The sequence below is a fragment of the Mesoplodon bidens genome (genome assembly GCF_964165515.1).
Source record: "Mesoplodon bidens genome assembly, chromosome: 15".
Lineage (NCBI taxonomy): Eukaryota > Metazoa > Chordata > Mammalia > Artiodactyla > Ziphiidae > Mesoplodon > Mesoplodon bidens.
In genome coordinates, this window is record NC_138171.1 from 34335680 (window position 1) to 34355162 (window position 19483).

The 19483-nt window shown below is 53.4% G+C and overlaps 2 protein-coding genes across 10 annotated transcripts in view; one reads left to right on the top strand and one right to left on the bottom strand.

Annotated features, from left to right (window-relative positions):
* On the top strand, window positions 1–9894 carry BUD31 (BUD31 homolog). Of its 4 annotated transcripts, none has more exons than XM_081257917.1 (6): window positions 1–272; window positions 1314–1443; window positions 1870–1992; window positions 6875–6997; window positions 7923–8089; window positions 9628–9894. In XM_081257917.1, the coding sequence occupies exons 3-6, from the start codon at window positions 1899–1901 to the stop codon at window positions 9676–9678; spliced, it is 435 nt and encodes a 144-aa protein (XP_081114043.1). In that variant the 5' UTR covers window positions 1–272; window positions 1314–1443; window positions 1870–1898; the 3' UTR covers window positions 9679–9894. The 4 variants fall into 4 exon arrangements, with proteins under 4 accessions (XP_081114043.1, XP_081114045.1, XP_081114044.1 ...); XM_081257918.1 differs by having other exon boundaries at window positions 269–404; XM_081257919.1 differs by lacking the exon at window positions 1314–1443.
* The window catches only part of LOC308629727 (pentatricopeptide repeat-containing protein 1, mitochondrial-like), a 15851-nt gene continuing 4464 nt past the window's right edge, over window positions 8097–19483 (bottom strand). For 4 of the 6 annotated variants that reach the window (XM_081257906.1, XM_081257903.1, XM_081257905.1 and 1 more), the window contains exons 4-11: window positions 19330–19470; window positions 17608–17826; window positions 16717–16818; window positions 14169–14873; window positions 13106–13222; window positions 12220–12402; window positions 10325–10499; window positions 8097–9052 (exon numbers count right to left, since the gene is read on the bottom strand). In XM_081257906.1, the coding sequence (XP_081114032.1) occupies window positions 8949–9052; window positions 10325–10499; window positions 12220–12402; window positions 13106–13222; window positions 14169–14873; window positions 16717–16818; window positions 17608–17826; window positions 19330–19470 (1746 nt within the window). In that variant the 3' untranslated portion in view covers window positions 8097–8948. Of the gene's footprint in view, window positions 9053–10320; window positions 10500–12219; window positions 12403–13105; window positions 13223–14168; window positions 14874–16716; window positions 16819–17607; window positions 17827–19329; window positions 19471–19483 lie in introns of all 6 variants that reach the window. The other 2 variants (XM_081257907.1, XM_081257908.1) reach the window with 2 other exon arrangements.

The following is a 19483-nucleotide window of genomic DNA, read 5'->3' on the forward strand; positions in this document are numbered from 1 at the left end:
AGCCCAGGCTCGCAAGCGCGCTGCCGGGCAACAGAGCCCCCAGCCCCCGCTCCGGGGGAAGCGCGTAAGCCTGCCAGTCACCCCCAGGGACGTGAGGGCAAAAGACGACAGCGGCTCTGGAATTCTGTACAGGCAGAGCTGCGGACACCTAAGAAAACGCAATTTCCGCGCTAGGTGGGGCGGGGCTCCGCGAGGACCTCATCCTGAAGGGATAACTTGGGAAGCGGAGGCAGGCAATAGAGAAGGGGCGTCCGACGGCGACGGAGGACGTGGTGAGTGTTTCTCCTGTTTTCGAGTACCTTGGTGACTGCTGGGGCCAGGGATCGGAGGTCTGCATTGGCCCAGAAGGGCGATCTGAACAGCTGAACTGGGACGAGTTCGGGCCTCTGGACCGGGAGGTCGAAGTGAGTTCCACAGAGGAGGCGGCGTTTTGCTCGTTCGGCCGAAGGGATGAGAGATTTGGGGGGTTCCCTTGCTTCTAGGCTCTTCCCCCCCTTTACTTTCCATGCTTTTTTTTCTCCGCCTGGAACTTTTTTTGTCTAAATATTGCTTGTTCTCGTAAGCCCCGTTCAGATGCAGTCGTCTCTCTGAGCCTTTCCTACAACCCAGGCTGTAACGTCTTCCCTCCCTCCCTCCCTCCGAACGCCTTTCCGCTCGCCGCCTCTTCCGAGCGCTACCACCTCTCTTATACAGCCCCGCACCTCTTTCTCCTTGATCTGGTTACTTCTTAGCTGTTACCTCTCCTGGGAGGCCTCCTGTGACTCCCCGGCTGGGCCAGGCCCTCGAATCTCCCTGGGTCTTAGTAGAGTGGTCATTCCCGTGTCTTTGTCCTCCCAGCCCTTGCGCGTTGGGACAGGGACCAGATTCCATCCGTCTCTAGCTTCATAGCAGGGTAGACAAGTGCAAAGACCACTGATTTGGGAGTCAGGAGCCCCCGATTAGAGTCGGACTCTTCCAGTTCCCAGCTGTGTGCGACCCTGAGTTTACCTCTTGTAGTTTGATCTTCATCTGTAAGGTTGTTACGGAGAATTCATGAAAGGGAGGGGGCGGGGCTTCATGAACTTGTCAGACCCGCTACAGGGGGGAGGAACTCAATGAACTTGGAGGAGAGGAGTCTGCTATACTTAAAGATGAGATCATTAACCTGAGTTCTCTTTGCCACCTAGGAAATGCTATGCGGTTTGAAAAATGACTTGCTATGTAGATTTGCACTGGTCTGTTGTTGGGCTTTACATGACTTTCCTTTATGTAGTATGTTTGTTGGGTTTAAGAGACTTTGGCCATCCGGCTAATACACTGTCCTCGTCTTATAGACAAGATTGAGGACCAGAGAGGGAAGGTGACCTCTCCAAAGTCACAGCTGGCCAAGAACCTAAGCCTGTAACTGAAGAGACCAGAGATCTTTCTTTCTGCTACATACACTCTTGGGAAACACACCCTAAGGTACTTTGGTTTCACACTGTCTTTATCCTTTTTAAACACTCATCTTCTTCGCTTTCCCAACCATAGTCTTCCTCACACTGTGTTGTAATTCCCTTTTCACTTTGTATTTCCTTGCTAGAATATCACCTTCTCAGGAACAGTGTGTGTCTTATTCTTTGTTCTATGTTCTCAGTACAGGGACAGGCTCATAGTTGATGTCAGTTAATGATAACAGCAAAAATCTAGTAAGCACACATTAAATGCCAGGCATGTTACATATAATTATAATTAATCTTCATAATGGCCCCATAAGTAGATTCTATTATCCCCCCTTTACAGATGAGGGAACAGACTTAGGGACATGAGTGTGCACCAGAGTTGTGGCTTGTGAAGTCTTTTGGGGATCTGAGGCTCAGAAACCAATTCGTTTAATTTTTTTCCCCACAGATCTTTGCAGATTATCTTCTGGGGAAAAAATGCCTAAAGTCAAAAGAAGCCGGAAAGCTCCCCCAGATGGCTGGGAGTTGATCGAGCCAACATTGGATGAATTAGATCAAAAGATGAGAGAAGGTGAGTCGGAGAGTTCCTATCTGAGTGGACTGTGTCCAAGGGTCACAGGCTTACATGCTTCAAGGGGCCAGGCATAAATGCAATCATAAATGGGAAGAGACAGGCTGTACCACTGTGGCCTCCTGACACTGACATGTTTTGCTTATTAACTGATAGGAATACTATAAATGCCAGAAAGTAAGATAATACAAATGAAAAGGTCCTCAAAAATGTTTTTGAATATAAGAGCTTTAGGGAGTATAGATCAAGTAGTCTACCTATAATTATTTGCTGTGTTGATTAGAGGTATATTTAAAATCATACAAAATATATTTACTTGGGAAATCCTGTTCTTTTTCACTTCCAAATTTTCTGAAACATTTTTATTCGGATTTTTCTTGTGAGTCTCTGTTTTCATCATCACTTTGTTTTCGCATCATCTACCAGTTTTCCAGAATGCACCATCTTCACTTCCCTCTAAATGTTGTGTGATCCTGCACTTTGTGAGTCAGTGTAGTGTGCAGTTTTGGGAAATTTTGTCACAGTATAACCACTTACTGAATTGCTTTTTAAAGTGATTTTTTTTAAGGTTTTTGGTAATTAATCTAACCTTTGTTATTATGAAGTCATTCCTCTAGCAATAAGTAGTAAGTGGGTGTTAAGTTACTTTGCTTCCTTTGAAGCTGACTGTATCAGGTAACTTCTATTAAATACCCAGAACTTGCAGTAATCAGGTCATTTTGGGCTGAGAGATTTCTTCCCCAAACAGATCTTTATTCAACATAAAGGAACTTAGAGATTGCTGTAATAGAAGACATTTTTGTGAGTCCTTGCAAATAAACCTACTTCCTCTTTTTAAGGGGTGACTTTTTGGAGGGAGAGCATTTAGATGTATGTGATATTCTTTACCATCAAAAGAAGTATTCTTTCTCTTGTTTTTATTTAAACATATAGTTCTTCTCTGCTTTCCCCCCCTTTTTTTTTTTTTTTTTTTTTTTGCGGTATGCAGGCCTCTCACTGTTGTGGCCTCTCCCGTTGCGGAGCACAGGCTCCGGACGCACAGGCTCAGTGGCTATGGCTCATGGGCCCAGCCGCTCCGCGGCATGTGGGATCTTCCCAGACCGGGGCACGAACCCGTGTCCCCTGCTTCGGCAGGCGGACTCTCAACCACTGCACCACCAGGGAAGCCCTGCTTTCCCATTTTTGATACACAGGTTTTAAGACCTAGTTTCATGTTGCTCTCGCTTCCACTATAAAGAAAACAGAGTGGATGGCAGGTGGCACCAGAGCTGGGAACAATAGGGGGCGCTGGGATGGGGAGAAGCTGCTACTCACCCAGGGCCACTTACCATGTGGGATGCAGCCTCAGCTTTGCCAGATTTGCTGAGTGTTTTTCTTTTTCCAAGATAAGCAGAAATTCAGCTTTTCTGTGTGAACTCTTCTAATTTAAAATTCAAACTTAAAAAAAAAGTGTCTGTGGGAGGAGGCAAACAAAGCCAGCCTTCAGGCTGATAAAGGCTGCCAGCCTCCAGTTTGTAGCCTTCCGCGCAAGTTTTGCCTGTGGGATCTGCGGCCGCACTCCTAGGCCATGGAGGAGCCTTGGGCCCACAAAGGCCCAAAGCCAGTGGCATTGCCAGGCCTGTCCTTCTGATCTGAGGGCCATTTACAGGACAACTCACACTTATTGAAGCAGTTGGTCCTCTTATCTTAGGAAGGAAAATTCCTGTTTTCTCCTAGTTTGTCCCTGTTATTTCCTAGCTCAGCACAACTGCCCAGCTCTTTGTATGTTTCTTAGCTTGCTACTCAAGTTTTTGTATAGCCACTGTTGCCCTATAAGTCCCCAAACAAAAAGAGCCTGATTATAGGGACTACGGGGCAGAGATGGGGGAAGTTATGTGTGGCAGGGGTTCTTATGGGTGACTGAGAAATAAAGGCACTATCTCCGTGGACTGTAACCAGGACTTGTAAATAACTTTGCTTTTACAAGTACTTTAAACTAATTGAAATTTGAAGTTAATAGGCGGTTTGGGGCATTAGCAAAGAGGCAGAAACCTAAGTCTCGTCTGTGCCACAGTGTCCCCTACCTCTGGCCTCTTTTCATACCCTCCTAGTGGCAGGACTCCACATTGCCCACTGAAAGCTGCCTTCTACTGTGTGTGCGAACCTGTACAAAATGATATCCAAGAATGTTCACGTGACCTTGTGGAAATGGGTCCAAAAAGAAATTTTTTAAATGTGGGTGATGCTACCATTAAAATGTTGAGAGATGACTCAAAAGCACAGGAAGGTTCCACGTCCAGGATGGCAGCCTGAGGAGCTCCATGGCCCCCACCCCCCTTCCCTCAGTCATCCCATCTAGTCACGTGGCTTTCCGAAACACTCTCGACTCCGGTGAACAAATGTCTTCTCCAGCCTTGACTCAACACTAGAAGTTTCATTTTAAAATACTCCAGTTCCCCCAAATCCTAAAAGTAGGGAGAACCAGATAAAATACAAATAGCTGAATGTTAATTGTTGAAGCTAGGTGGAAGGTACTTGGGAGTTCAATATACTGTTTTCTTTTGTGTATGTTTGAAGTTATCCTTATTGAAACCTTAGAGAATTCACGAATCTAAAATCCGACTCCTTTTAGCCCCTCCACCCCACCACCTGGTCCAGGCTACCCTCACCTGTCACCTGGGTGCCTGCAGCAGCCTCCTGCTTCTGCTCGCCCTGCAGTCTTCTCCACGGGGCCGCCAGGGTGAGGGCTTTAGGTTGTACGTCAGATCACATCACCATCTGCTCAGGACCCTGCAGTGGTTCATCCCCCCATCAGAGCAAAACCAAGTCCTTCTGTGGCCTTCCAGGTCAAGCACACTCTCCCCACACCCCTTGAACTCCGTCCCCTACCCCCCACCTCCCCCAACCCACCAAGCCCCCAGCCACACTGCTGTCCCTTGACCCCCAGTTACAGTCCCACCTCAGGACCTTTACATTGCTGTTGGCTCTGCCTTGTACACGTTTGCCCCTCTTCTCTTTTCTTCTTTTTAAATTGAGATATAATTGACATACAATGTATTGTTTTAGGTGTACAACATGATTTTATATATGACTATGTTGTGAAATTATTACAAGTTTCGTGAACACCCATCACCTCACATAGTTGTTTTCTTATAAGAACTTTTAAGATCTACTTTCGTAGCAACTTTCAAATATACAATACAGTATCATTAACGTTATAGTCACCATGCTATAGATTCCCCAGGACTTATTTATAACTGGAAGTTTGTACCCTTTGACCACCTTCACCCATTTTGCCCACCCTGCCCCAGCCCACCTTGCACGTCTTGTTTCTTAAGGTCTCTGAGCGGATGTCTCCTTTGATGACTAGTATGAAGTGGCAGTCCCCCTCTTTCCCTGCTCGCCATCCCCTTCCTTGTTTCCTTCTTTTCTGTGGCCGTTACCACTTAACCACCAGGGGCTGATCTGCTTCCCTCTCAGATCATGCCTCTGTGGTTTCTGTGTCTTGCCCACTGCCATATCTTGGGCACCTGGAGCATGGCCTCGCCCATAGCACACACACAGTGTTGTTGAGTCCTCAACACCTGCCTTTGACTTGGATCACAGAATCCTGTTTATTGAGCTGAATTACAAATTCTAGGTAATAGAACAGCCTCGGTGTTGGAGAAATGGAGGTATAGGTTTCTTAACCCTTCTCACCTTTCTCCTCTGCCCTAAAAACCGAGAAGAGGTGACAAAGATCAGCTTATAATGCTAAGAGAAAGACTTGCCTTTTGGCAGGTGCAAGGTGCTACCTGATCCTACATGTCTTGATGGAGCCATTATTTCCTGCAGGCTCGCCATGCTAAGAACTTTCAGACTTGTCTTTTTTTTTCTTCTCTTTTTTCCCTAAACGATTTTGATTGGGAAATGAAATTAGAGGTGCCTTAAAAGATTATTAGAATGCCCATCTGTAGGTCCAGAATTATCTTAAGAAATTATTATGCTGGAGAAATAGGTCTGGAAGGATAGAGACCCGGGTATTAACAGAGGTTGTCTTTGATTTTTTAAAACCTTTGCTTTCTAATTTATCTAATTTAAAAGGCATTTTTAATTTAAAGCAATTAATGTTTAAGTCATGTGGCTTACCTTTTGCTTCATCTTTTAAAAAACAAACAGCCCTAATGAGCATAAATCATATGCTGTATAATTCAGCCTTTTAAAGTATTCAGTTAAGCAGCATTTAGTGTGTTCACAGAGTTAGGCAACCATCACCACAGTCAGTTTTACAGTATTTATCACCCCGCAGAGAAACCCCATCCCCTTTAGCAGGGGTCTCCCTGATCTAGGCAACCACTAATCTACTTTCTGTCTGTATAGACAAAGTCATACAATAGGTCTGTGAGGACTGGTTTCTTTCACTGAGCATAACGTGTTCAAGAGTCATCCATGTTGTGGCATGTGTGAGTACATTACTTTTTATAACTGAAAAATATTCCATCATGTGGATAGATTGCATTTTAACCATTCATCAGTTGATGGACCCTGGGGTGATATCTACTTTTTGGCTACCACGAACATTCATGTACAGGTTTTTGTGTGCAAGCGCATTTTCAGTTCTCTTGGGTATATACCTAGGAGTGGAATTGCTGGGTCATATGGTTACTCTGTTTAACTTCCTGAGGAATTGCCAGACTGTTTTCCATAGCAGCTGCATCATGTTACATTCCCACCAGCAGTGTATGAGGATTCTGATTTCTCCACATCCTCGCCAACATTTATTACTGTCTTGTCATTTTGATTATAGCCATCCTAGTGGGTACAAAGGATTTATTCTTTATCCCTACTTATTAAAAAAATAACACTATATCCTATGCAGACTACCCTATCCCCCAAAAAACAAACACATGTGTTTTCTCTCCAGCTGAAACAGAACCTCACGAGGGAAAGAGGAAAGTGGAATCTCTGTGGCCCATCTTTAGGATCCATCACCAGAAGACCCGCTATATTTTTGACCTCTTCTACAAGCGGAAAGCCATAAGCAGAGGTAATTGGCCAAATTCTCTCTTGACCTTCCCAACTTGAGTAGCTTTCAGATTTATTTAATTCTTGAAACCTCAGCAAGTGTCATGATGTTTCTTACCACCAAAAAAAGAGGGGCCAGGCCAATATTGGCTAAATACTCTTAATTTTTGGCTGCGTTGGGTGTTTGTTGCTGTGCGCAGGCTTTCTCTAGTGGTGGCGAGCAGGGGCTACTCTCTGTTGCTGTGCGCGGGCTTCTCATTGCGGTGGCGTCTCATTACGGAGAATGGGCTCTAGGTGCGCAGGCTTCAGCAGTTGTGGCCTGTGGGCTCTAGAGCGCAGGCTCAGTAGTTGTGGCGCATGGGCTTAGTTGCTCCACGGCATGTGGGATCTTCCCGGACCAGGGCTCGAACCCGTGTCCCACGCATTGGCAGGCGGATTCTTAACTACTGTGCCACCAGGAAAGCCCCTGGCTAATACTCTTTTTAAGGGTGGGTAGTGATGGGCCAGGGGTGGGGGGAGCTTTGTTTTTTGTTAAATCTGAGAAGGCTTTTTTTTTTTTTTAAGATGTTGGGGTAGGAGTTTATTAATTATTTATTTTTGCTGTGTTGGGTCTTCGTTTCTGTGCGAGGGCTTTCCCTAGTTGTGGCAAGCCGGGGCCACTCTTCATCGCGGTGCGTGGGCCTCTCACTATCGCGGCCTCCCTTGTTGCGGAGCACAGGCTCCAGACGCGCAGGCTCAGTAGCTATGGCTCACGGGCTCTAGAGCGCAGGCTCAGTAGTTGTGGCTCACGGGCCTAGTTGCTCCGCAGCATGTGGGATCCTTCCAGACCAGGGCTCAAACCTGTGTCCCCTGCATTAGCAGGCAGATTCTCAACCACTGCGCCACCAGGGAAGCCTGGGAGCTTTGTTATACTATGCTCTGATGCCCTTTCCCCATCTTTTTGACAGAACTGTATGAATACTGTATTAAAGAAGGCTATGCAGATAAAAACCTGATCGCAAAATGGAAAAAGCAGGGATATGAGAACCTATGCTGCCTGCGGTGCATTCAGACACGGGACACCAATTTTGGGACGAACTGCATTTGCCGGGTCCCCAAAAGCAAGCTGGAAGTGGTAATGTCTCCACCCCTGTCATGTCTGACGACTGGGTGGGATGTTACTGATTCTGCCCTAGTTGACCACAAGGGGTTTTATGTTGTTCTGTTTTGTGGTTGGCCATCCCCCCAGCAGTGAGACCCTCTGGTCAGGAATCCATGCCAGGGAGTTCGGCAGTAATTATCTTACATCTGGGGGCCAGTCTCACCTTCTGCTTTGGGCAAGTTATTGGGTTCCTTTCCTCACTTAACCAAATGGGGGTAATGATATCCACCCCCAGGGTGGCCAGAAGGGTGGGCCAGTCAGCAGGAGCTTGTCCCTTTCCCTCCAGTACTTGCCCTTCAGCCGCCCTTTTTTCCAAGCCTCCTTTTCCTCCCAGGGACACTTCAATGTTAGCATCACCGCGTCTCCTGCCAGAACTTCCTGGGCGGCTGGGGAACACGGCTGGTTGTGCAGTAACTCGGCTCCACGCACATACGCCTCTGAAGTGGAGCCACAGGAGGCAGAGAAGGGTTGCTGGGCTGTTGGCCATTAGCGGCCTTTGAGCGCGGCCCCTCGGCTGACTGCCGTGGGCCCCGCTGGGAGGTCAGGCCAGATGTCTTATTTCACACGGTCCCTCGTCACAAGGTCCCTTCACGCTGCAGCACTAGTTACAGCTTGTAGGGCTTCGGCTCTGGGCCAAGGGCTTTAGCTCAGCAGGCAGCTCTGTCCCCTGAACCATCTAGAAGCTCAAGGACGGGCATGTGGAGCAGTGGAGAGCGAGCACGGGCTGCCTCCTGAGGGGCGGCTCTGGTGCTGGTCTCTGGCGGGGGCAGGAGGGGTGGCGGAGCAGCAGAAGCCCTGGTCCTCCGAGAGCCCCGGGGTTCCACGTTGATGTCTAGCTGGGGCTCCTGCCCCAGACCTGTGGCCGGAACAGAGCCTGCTTCAGATTTAGTTGGGTTTCACCATCAGATTTTGTTTCCTTAGACCAGAGTCTTGCTCCTCCAAAAAAGAAGAAAAAGGGAAATAAACACCATTGCTCTGGGGCCTTTTGTCTGCTGGGTGGGCTCCCCCGCCCCGGCCAGACACTAGGCCACACCTGGCCTGGGGTACAAGACTGTTCCGCTGCCACACAGATTCAAGTACACACTGTTCTTCTTCCCGAGCCCACAGTGGAAAGTTCCCAGCCCAGAGGAGGCACTGAGGCCTCTGGCGCTGAGCCCCCTGAGCGGTAGCAGACCCACCCCCAGCTCACTGTAGGGTGTGTCCTGCGGCTTTGCAGAATAACAAGAATCATTTACACAGATTTTTTTTTTTCCTTTTTTGGGAGCAAGTGTGTACACTGAATTTGCATAAATTAAATCCACATAGAGAAGTAACTGCAGTGTCAACAGCAGCTGTTTCCATCTTCATGAGGGAAGCGAATTTTCCCCATCCAGCACTGTCACGGAGGGTTTCTGAGGAGTGTCCTACGGGGAGTGGATGTCCCGTGGCCACCCTTCCTGCAGGAGGATTCCTGCATGTGGGCGTATGGCCTGTGGCAGGGGCATGGGGTCTCAGCTGTCCTCTGTTTGCAGGGCCGGATCATCGAGTGCACGCACTGCGGCTGCCGGGGCTGCTCTGGCTGAGGCTGTCGGGCCGGCTCTGGCTGAGGCCGTCGGGCCCCAACCCCTCTCCACCCTGGACTCTGGACTGCGCAGGTTTCTGCCTGTCACGCCACCCTTTCCTGGGAGCAGCTCTTCCTCAGAGCAGTTCCCCAGGCCCGAGTAGGAGCATGGTCTCTACGTGTGAAGGCTTTGGTGTTCATCAGCTGTGATTTGTAGAAATAAAACTCTTAAACCTTTTGGGTGCTGCCTGCCTTCTTTCAGAGCCAGCAGTCTGTGGAACCCAGTGGGACAGCGCCAAGCCCTGGAGACCCTTAAGGCGTGATCCTAACTCCACCTCACAGGTGCTGTGTGACCATGAGCACTTACTTTCCTCATCAGTGATGGGGGTGGCAACCTCTCAGGCGAGGAGGGCCTAAGATGACATACCAAGGTGGCCCAAGCTGCTCTTGGACTTGCCATGAACTTCCTGGGCACCTCAGACCAATGCCTGCAAAAAGCTGCAGCTCTTACTGTGGCCCAGGCCTTTCCCTCAAGCTTGCAGCTACACCGGCACGTTCACGTGTCCTGAATATGAAAGGGACTCTTGGGGCTCCCGTAGAGCCATGTGAAGGCCATTCACTTTGTTCCAGCTCTGCTGGAAGTCCCCCAGGGTCTCCCCATCACCTGCCCCCAGGGCCTCTGTCCACATCGGCCACAGTGACGGTGTCCTGGTCTCCCTTTGGTTTGGTCCGGAACTTCTGCCACGGGTGGGGGGTTTCCTCTGCTGGCATCACTTTCAGCCACTGCTTATAATAAGCTCGGAAGCCATCAATCTTCTCCAAGTAGGTGTTTCTCCCTTTGTACTGTAATTGGAAAAGCGTGGGGTTCCAAGGCTCAGAGGGGCCACGATTAGACTCACTGCATGCTACCTACCGCTGACCCCAAACCATGGCAGCTGGCTCAGGGCTCAGGGAAGCTGTTCTTGCTTCCAGTTGGTCAAAGGGAGAGGGCAGAAAAGCTGCTCAACACTGAGTGGTGTACAGTAGAGAAACTAAGTTGTACCATGGGGCAGACCCAGATTCTCTCTCATCTGCTAACAATCCTTCCCGAGTCTGTGCTGCTGTGTTCCTATATACCCAGGCATGGCACCCCAGCCCCGCACAGCTAGAATCGCTGGGCGCCACCAGCTGTGCCTCCACAGCCTGCCGAGCGCCTCCCGCTCGGCACAGGCATCGCCTCCCTCTGACTGTCACCTCAGCACTGCTGCAGAGGTCTCAGGACAGGAGGGAAGAAGGAAAGGAGACAAGACGTGCCAGGCAGACACCAAGAGAAAGCTGGTAGAGGAACACAGAGAAGACCAGAGGAAAAACAGACAAAACGTATGAGATAAAGACCGTTACTACATGATGATAAAAGGGTTGATTCAAAAGGTTTAACAATTCTAAACTTGTACCTAATAGAGCCTGAAAGTACGTGAAGCAAAAACCTGATGATCACAAACAGAAGTAAGTCGACCAATAAGGAAGTATGAATGTATGACTGAATACAATAAGCTTTAGGCTTCTGGTAGTTTGGTGACTGTTGATTGAACCTGAGAAGACCCCTAGTGGGCCCTACACAGTGAAGAGACAACCCCCCAACTGGAAGATTCTTGCAACATGAAACCAACAAAAGACTAGTGTCCAGAATATTTAAAGAACTCCAAGGCATCAGTAAGGTAAGACTAACAATCAGCTGTTCAAAGATGCCCAGCTATGCCCTCTGGCATACTCTCCACCGCTGTCTCACTAGCTCTTACTAAGCCTTCAAGCATCCCCCATGCACAGCCGTCCCTGACCCCACGTCCCCTGGCTTGGTGTGTCCTGGCCGACTTGTCTCCCTCCCAGTCAGGCCACAGCTGCTCTGGAGGTGCTCAGCACAGGGTCTGACTCAGCGGACCTAAAAACCAAAGCCCTGGAGCCTGATATCCTCAGAACAGCAAGGAGAGAAGTGGCAGTTACAAATCAGATTCTATCGCTGCCCTCCTGCCGTCCCCATTCACCCGACAAACAACAATCTATGCTGGGCGCCGGACGACAGGCAGGCACCAGGGACCCAGGTGAGCAAGGCAGACAGTCTCCACCTCTAGGGGCTTTTACAATCTCTTCAAGGGAGGAGTCACAAACGTGTGCGTGTAATTATCGACTGTGAAACATGGTGAAAAGGAATAGTGCTCGTATGGGGGCCGCCAGCAGGGCACCTCTGAGAAAGAGTCATCTGAGCCGACACCTACCAGATGAGAAGGAACCACAGCCATGTGAAAAGCAGGGTAGCCTACTCAAGGTGGAGGGAATACAAAAACCCCGAGGCAGGGAAGACGCCATGGGACTGACAGTGAATCGAGGGAGGAGTGGCCTAAGATGAAATGAGCCACGTGAACAGGGGCTCGCAGGCCGCAGTCTGAGGAGTTTGGGGTTTTCCCCAAGGGAAGCCACCCACAGTTTAAAGCAAAAGGATGCCAATCCCAGCAGGTCAGAAGTGGGCGGGGTGGAGGATGGCGCTGGTTAGGGAGATGACGGGCACGTTAGAGCTTGGCGCACTTACCCGGTCGAAGGTGGGTGGGTACTGGGCTGCAAACTCCAGCTGGCGGATGACCACTCCATTCACCGGAACCCTGTTCCGCCTCATGTCCTTCAGGACGTCGATGAGATAGGCGTAGTCCAGCTTCTTGACGGCCGCGTTGATGAGGGTGCTGTAGATGTGGGCGTTGGGGGTCATCTGGGATTTCTGGAACATCACAGAAATGCCATCAGCGAGATGATGGCGGTGGCTGGGACAGAGCGGCCACCGGTGGCACGTTGGGCTTGGGGAGCTACCCTGCCAGTCAGGCCTGCTCTGCAGACCAGCCCCCAGGGACAAGAAGGGCAGAACCTTGTAGCAACAACAGGCTGTACGCCCCGCTCCATGTCCCCCGCTCTGTGGGTCCATCCCAGGTGGCTGAGGACCCCGCCCTCTCAGCCCCGAAGAACCTGGACAGCAAGTAGAGGGTTGTTCTCAGAGATAAACAGACTCAGGCAGTAAACCACATCAGGGCAGGAGACTGCCTCCTGTGGTTCACTGCACCCCCGTCCCCCGAGAATTCTGGTACCCTCCCTGCTCCCATCATGGCCTCCATCCCTCTAGAGGGTTGGGGCCAAGACCTGCCCCCACCCCTCAATCTCACCCCGCAGCCACCACCTTGGCGATCGTTAACACCCCTGGCCCTCAACGCCCATTCCTGCAGCGCCTCACCAGGGTTTCCTTTCTCCCAAATTGGGCCACTGACCATTCCACACTCGCAGCTAGAGCGACCCCACGCTCCCTGCCCCGCCCCCAACAGCTTACCCTGAGGGCAGAGGCCTGGGCGGTTCAGGAGGGCCCCCTCGCACCACCCCCGCCCCAGCTTTCTTCTTCAGTACCACGGGGCCTGCCTGGGCCCGGGCCTGCTCACCCTCATGTCTGCAAGCAGCTGCAGGCCATCCCCTGGCCTGTGGCACCCGATGGCCAGGCTGCAGAATGTCTGCAGGTTGGGGACGATTCCCCTCTTTGCCAGGACTGGCAGCAGTGCCTGTGGGGACAGACGTGGCATCACTGTAAGCTGTAGCCCAGCAGCCCTGGCAAGAGCCTTCTCCGCTGGAGGCGCCAGGGCATTGCTCTGCTCCGAGGCCTCGTGGCTCCCTCTGCTGACCACACTGGGCACTGGCCTTGGCCCAGCTCCCCAGGATTCAGCTGCTCTGCGAGTCCTCCCTGCCTTCCAGCCCGCCTGTCTGTAGCAGGTCGTCCCTTCTTCGAATGCCCTTCATGTTCCTGCCCCCTCTGCTCCTCTCCCGACCACCATCCACCCCTGCGCTCGGGCCGTCCATGTCCACTGAGCACCAGGGCCTCAGGGGATGGCGGTCCTGTGGTCCAGGGCAGGAGACAAAGCTGACAACAGCATGGGAAGTGCTGGCCGAGGGAGCCCCCGGGCAGGAGCTGAGGAAGAGGATGCCTGCTCAACCTGGCTGGGTCAGGGCGGGGCCCAGGGTGGGGCTCTAGAGAAAGCTGTGCTCTGCTCTGAGGGCCTGAAGGCAGAGGCTGCCTCTGTCAGCTCTCAGGAGAGCCCAGGTCAAAGCTTCTGGCAAAACGGGCATCACACAGAAATACATTGTACGAATGCACAAAAATCCTGTGAGGGCCCCAACGTCGCCATCTGTGAGACGAGGAAAGCCACAGGCCAGCGGAGCTTCCTGCTATGGTCAGTAAAGAAACGAGTGGATGTGAAGCTCTCAGAACAGAATCAAGCACAGTGAGTGCGAGGAAGTCCATGAGGCGGGGGCGGGGCTGAAGGGTGGCCCCTCTGGGAGGGCAGAGAGTATGGCTGGTTCACCACCTGATTCCCAGGTTTTCACCAGGGGCTCCAGACAGTCTGCGCCCCTCTCACAGGAACAGCTGACACACCTGGCAGGGGAGGGTCTGAGGGGGAAGGAGAGGAAGGGCCCAGCTGGGAGCCCTGTGCCTCCCCCCGCGCCCCTCACCTTCGCCCCCTCCAGGTCGCCCAGCTTGCTCTTCCTCCTCATCAGCGTGTTGAAGAAGGTCAGGTCGGCCTCCACTTGGTGCACGTCCAAGACAGTCAGCAGCGAGGACTCTGCGGAAGTGCCGGGCTCCACCACCTCCGCCAGCAGCGTGAGGGTTCTGATGTCCGGCCGAAGCCCATGCTCCACCATCTTTCCCAGGAAGCCCTCCAGGCCCCCCATCAAGGCCAGCCTGTCGGCTGGAGTCGTCACGGTCCCAAAGGAGACTACAGCCGAGGGGACCGCCCCCGGGGTCAGGAGGTTGGCCTCCAGCCCCCAGGGAGGCGCTGGGGCTACAGAGGGGAGGGCCACGGCGAGGTCAGGCTCCGCCTTGGTTTCCACCCCAGGCTGGGCCTTGCCGTGGGCTCCGGCCTCCTGAGGCTCCAGAGGCCCCTCAAGTGCCTGAGAAGGTTCTAGAAACAGCTGCCTCTCCAGGGCCTCCACGTGCAGCCTGGCAGACAGGCTATCGTCTGCCCCGACCCCGTCTCTCCTCCTTGCCTGCCGCCCACCTGCCGGGGGCTGGAGCAGGACCATCTCCTCCCTGGGCCTCAGGAGCACCGCCGAGGCCACCTCCGGGTCCCCCAGGCCGCAGTCCCGAGCTGCCCCCAACAGCAGGTTGTAGCCATGCCGGCTCGGCCGGAGCCCCAGGCTCAGCATCTGCCTCCACACCTGCCGAGGAGAGACAGGCCTCACCCCCAGCTCCCGCTCCGAAGAGCCCTCAGCAGAGCAGGCAGCACGAGGCAGCAACCAGTCAGCAAACGTGGGGGCGGGGGGGGACACGGGAAAGACGCCAGGCTCTGGGCCACTAAGAAACCCAGAACCTGGGAGCCTCCACAGAGCGCCGCTCCTCCCCTCCTCTGGCTCACCCCAAAACCGTGTCGCTCTTGCATCTCTCTGGCTCTCCCAGGCCCTTCTTCCTACTCCCCTGGGGAGGGACAGCCAGAGAGGCTAGGTGCTGGAGGAGTCCAGCTGACTTAAGGATTGGACTCAGCTGCCCTTCCTGAGTGCCTGCTGTGTGCCCTGCCCCACTCAGCGTCCTCAGCTTCCTCGAGAGCACGGAGTGGGCGCGGGCAGAGGGGGGCCTCAGCCAGGAAGAGCGCCTCACAAGCTGTGGGCCCGGGCAGGCCTGTCTCCCCTCGAGCTGAGGTCGTTTTCACCCCTCAGTGAGGAGTCTAGCACACTTGTGTGTTCTCAAGGGGGCAGTCTGACCACGTGTGGTCACTCTGACACCAACCAAGATGCCACGAGATGCCCCACGAGGCTCACTGGTCTCACTGGCTCCTGTCCGCGGGCTCACTGGGAGGCCACGTGCAGCGGCTAGGAGCTCACGTCAAGTGTGCCTACGAGTCAGAGCCGGCCAGGCCCAGGTGGGTGCCATATGCAAGAGGGCCGCTGCCCACCAGACAGGGTCCTGAGGATGGCAAGGGTCTGGGAAGCCACCTCCATGGGGAATGCTGACAGAACTGAGGTTTATCAGGGACACAGACGCTATCCCGTGGCAGGAGGGATTCTTGGTTCAAATCCCAGCTCTGCTTCTTAGTGGCTGTGAGACCTTGGGCAAGTTACTCAACCTCCGGGAGCCTCAGCCTCCTCGTCTCTAAAACGGGGCTATGGTGCCCAGCTTGAGCAGTTTAACAAGTGCATGACACAAACTGGCTGCTAGCGTGATAGACTACTTCTCACTAGAACAGATCGAGGCCAAAGAGAGGGAGGAACCAGATCCTGTCTATAAAGCAGCCAGGAGATGGCCGGCAGCCACTGTTTCCAGGGGGTCTGCAGAGGGGAGGCACGTGGTCCAGGGCTGTCCCAGATCACTGGGGCTCAAACTCTGTGCAGACCAACCCTCTGGGGATCTTGCTGAAATGCCGATCTGGCTGCACGAGGCCTGTGTGGGGCTGAGACCCTGCATTTCTGAGAAGCCCCAGGTGAGCCTGAGGCTGCTGATCTGTGGGCCGCACCTGAAGTTAGAGCTTTTGGTGAGCTCCAGGTCCTTCCCACCCCTGAGGAGCTGGGGAGGCAGCTGTGGTACCAGTGCTAATCCCGCCTCTGCACTTGATAAGGGGGGAGCTGAGATGGGATTAGAGCAGCATGTCTCAACTTTAATGTCCGTGAGGCTCTCTCAGGACTGAATGCTGACTCCTGGGTCTCACACGCAGAGACGCTGAGTGGGGGATGGGTCGGACATCCTTCAGGGACCGTGAACTCAGCGGGTCTGGGCCGGCTGCACAGAGAGCCACGGAGCGGAGTGGGAGAGTGTGGGCTGGCTGTGCCCCGACTGGAGCAGCAGCCACGCCTCCTCCGTGTGCCCTCCCTCCCTGCCATCTGTACAACGCAGGGAGCAGCGTGCTCTGGGAAGGCCAAAAGATCACAAATATAAAAACACCCAGCACAGGGCAGGAGCAAGTGCTCAAGTAACGCACACAGGATCATCACTTGCACCCAACACAGGCACACGGAGGGGGAGCAAGCAGGGCAACAGGAGAGACAGGACGCAGGGCCAGGCGGGACAGACCTGCAGGGCGTATCGGAAACCCGTCTTCTTGTCCTGGATGCAGCCCATGAGCAGGTAACTAAAGGTCTCCTCTGTGACCGCATGTCCTTTCTGGATGATTTCCTGGGGGAGGGAACAAAGAGGGCCGGATAAGAATCTGCAGAAGAGCCCAGGACCAGGACCAGGCCCAGGCCCAGGCCCGATGGGGCTGGCTAAGGGCAGACACCCCTGGTCAGGCTCAGGGCTGTGCCTCTGGAAGAGGTGGGGCCTGACTCCGGCTCCGGGCCAGCTCAGTACCAGCTGCTGAGCAGAGCTAACTGCTGCCTGCACCCCCTCCTCCTCTCCTTCCCAGGCCTCTCTTCCTGGCTCTGCTCTGGTCACTTCTCTGCAGCCTCTCCGCAAAGGCCACCCCAGCAGCCACTTTTAACCCCTGTACATGAGGCTTTGGAATTGCACAGAGCTGGCTTCAAGTCCCAGCTTCACCACTGGCTCGCTGTGGGAGTGTGGGCAAGGCATTATGCTCCCTGGTCTCAGTTTCCTCATCTATGAAATGGGAGCACAGGACTTGCCTTATAGGACCTTTGGAACGACCCCTCAGTGAGCAATGGCTCATCTTCAGCGCCATGAAGCCCACCCTCTGGTACGGCACCACGGAGTCCCATCCAGCGGGACTGCACACGACAGAGCACACGACCCACCGCCTTCACAGGGCTGGGGGCCTCTCTGCCTGCCAGACCCAGGCCTCTGACAACAGGGTCTCATGGGATTCACCTGTGAACCCCAGAGCCCAGTACGGGGCTTGTCTCATCGGCCCCTGAACCTTCCTGCATGAGGAACACAGACAACACAGCCTCACACCCTGCCACGTGGGACTGGCCCTGAATGGGGAGCAGGAAGGAAGCGATGTCCCACCTTAAACACATCCAGGCACATCCTGAGGTCTGCGCACATGGCGGCCATCTTTAGCAGGGAGTGGTACGTTTTCAAGTTGAGCTGGAAGTTTCTGGCCTGAAGCTGCTGCCGTAACTTCAGGGCACTCTGCAGAGCAGAGTCCTTCCAGGGGGACTCAGCACAGACGTTGAACAAGGCTGTGTAGGTGGCATCTGAGGGCTCCAGGTCTCGCTTCTTCATCTGTGGAGATGGGGAGAAACTTGGAGGTGGCTCTGGGATCAGCCCAATGCACAGACGATGGCCACCCTGAGAGGAAGCTAGGGAAGACTGTGCTACCACACTGAACAGGCCTGGGAGCCGGGCCTGTGACAACACAGAGCCGAGTGACACGCAGAGCTGGGCTCTCTGAACCCCTGACTCAGCCCGAGGGGCTCTGGGAACTGACCCTGCACTGCAGATGCTCCAAACAAGAAACCGTCCTCCCCATGGTGCTCAGCAGTCCACCCTGGGACTGGGGTGCTTTTGCAGCAGGGTCTCCCCAAAGCTCCCACTCTGTGGCCGACCAGGCCACTCTGACTGTTAAGATCCATGGGGTGGATCTGGTCTGGGAAAGGGTGGAGGGGGGTGGTAATCAAACCCCAGCTCCAATGTTTACTACCTGAGGGGTCATAAGTTAGCTTGTCATTGGAAAAATGGGGGTGATACGGTCACCTCAAAAGGCTGTTACAAGGGAGAGCATCATGGGAGAGAGGCCCCGGGAGCAGCAGCAGCAGCAGCCAGGAGCTCATCCCTGCAGCACATCTCAGTAGTCCCCCACCCCACCCCTGCTGAGTCACAAACCCTGGGCTCACACTGGGCTTATTAAGCCCTCCAGGTGACGGAGTTTGAGAAACTCCTGGTAAAGCCAAGCACTCGCTATTTCCCAGAGGAGAGCAACCTGACCGAGGGTAGGTGACCAGCTTTTGCAGAGTGTACAGAACCCTGTTCTCAGGCCATTTTGGGCTCAACTCCCAAGTCCAGCACTCTCGAGAGAGAGGTAACCTTAGACATGGCACTTCATCCCTCCAGGCCTCAGTTTCCTCATCTGAAAAAGGAAGACGGTGATCCCAACTTCAAGGATGGGCAGATGCTCTGTATGTGTTCACATATTCCACAGAGTGTACTAAGGACTTACTACAGGCCAGGCCCAAATGACGAGACTAGGGCTCCCAAGAATTCTTGCTGGAATAAAGGATGTTCCCAGCTCCTGGCTACAGGAGAAGATGGGAATACTTCTGCTAGAGTCTATGGTCCTCTCAGGCACAGCTCTTTCCTGACTCATGAAGGAAGCAGCTTCCTGGCTCTGAGACTGACAAATACAACACACCCCAGAGGTGGGCGAATGTAAAGTAAAACCACCTTCCAAGAGAAATAAAAGCCCTTTTTCAAAGGATCAGCTTTGGAAGAAAGGTGCACGTGTGCACCCATGTGTAGCGTGAGGATGGGAGCGAGACAAAAGGAACACAAAGTAAATTAACTGGGAGTTAGCAGTGGAAAAGGCAGGGGACCGGTGGGCCCTGCCGTGGCCAGGACAGGCACTGGAGAACATCCCATGTCATCACGTAGTTATCTGAGATCACCTCCATTTTACGAACAATGAAACTGAGGCTGGAGGGGGTAATGCACTAGCAGGTGACTCATCCAGGATCTGCACCCAGCTCTTTTAGGGCCCCTGGCCCCTGCTGCCCCCAGGCCCATGCTCACGTCATTGTAGAGCTGGAAGGCCTTCCTCAGGTAGCCGGCCCGCCCGCAGCCCCCGATCAGCACGGTGTAGTTGCACTCAAGGGGCTGGAGTCGCTCCTCCTTCAGCATCTGTCTCTCAAACAGGTCCAGGGCCTCGGCCAGCTGGGGAAGAGGG

Coding starts and splice junctions, on each gene's coding strand:
- BUD31 (XM_081257917.1), top strand. CDS start 1,899: ATGCCTAAAGTCAAAAGAAGCCGGAAAGCTCCCCCAGATGGCTGGGAG. Junction 1,993..6,874: donor AGATCAAAAGATGAGAGAAG/GTGAGTCGGAGA, acceptor TTTTCTCTCCAG/CTGAAACAGAACCTCACGAG. Junction 8,090..9,627: donor CCAAAAGCAAGCTGGAAGTG/GTAATGTCTCCA, acceptor CTCTGTTTGCAG/GGCCGGATCATCGAGTGCAC.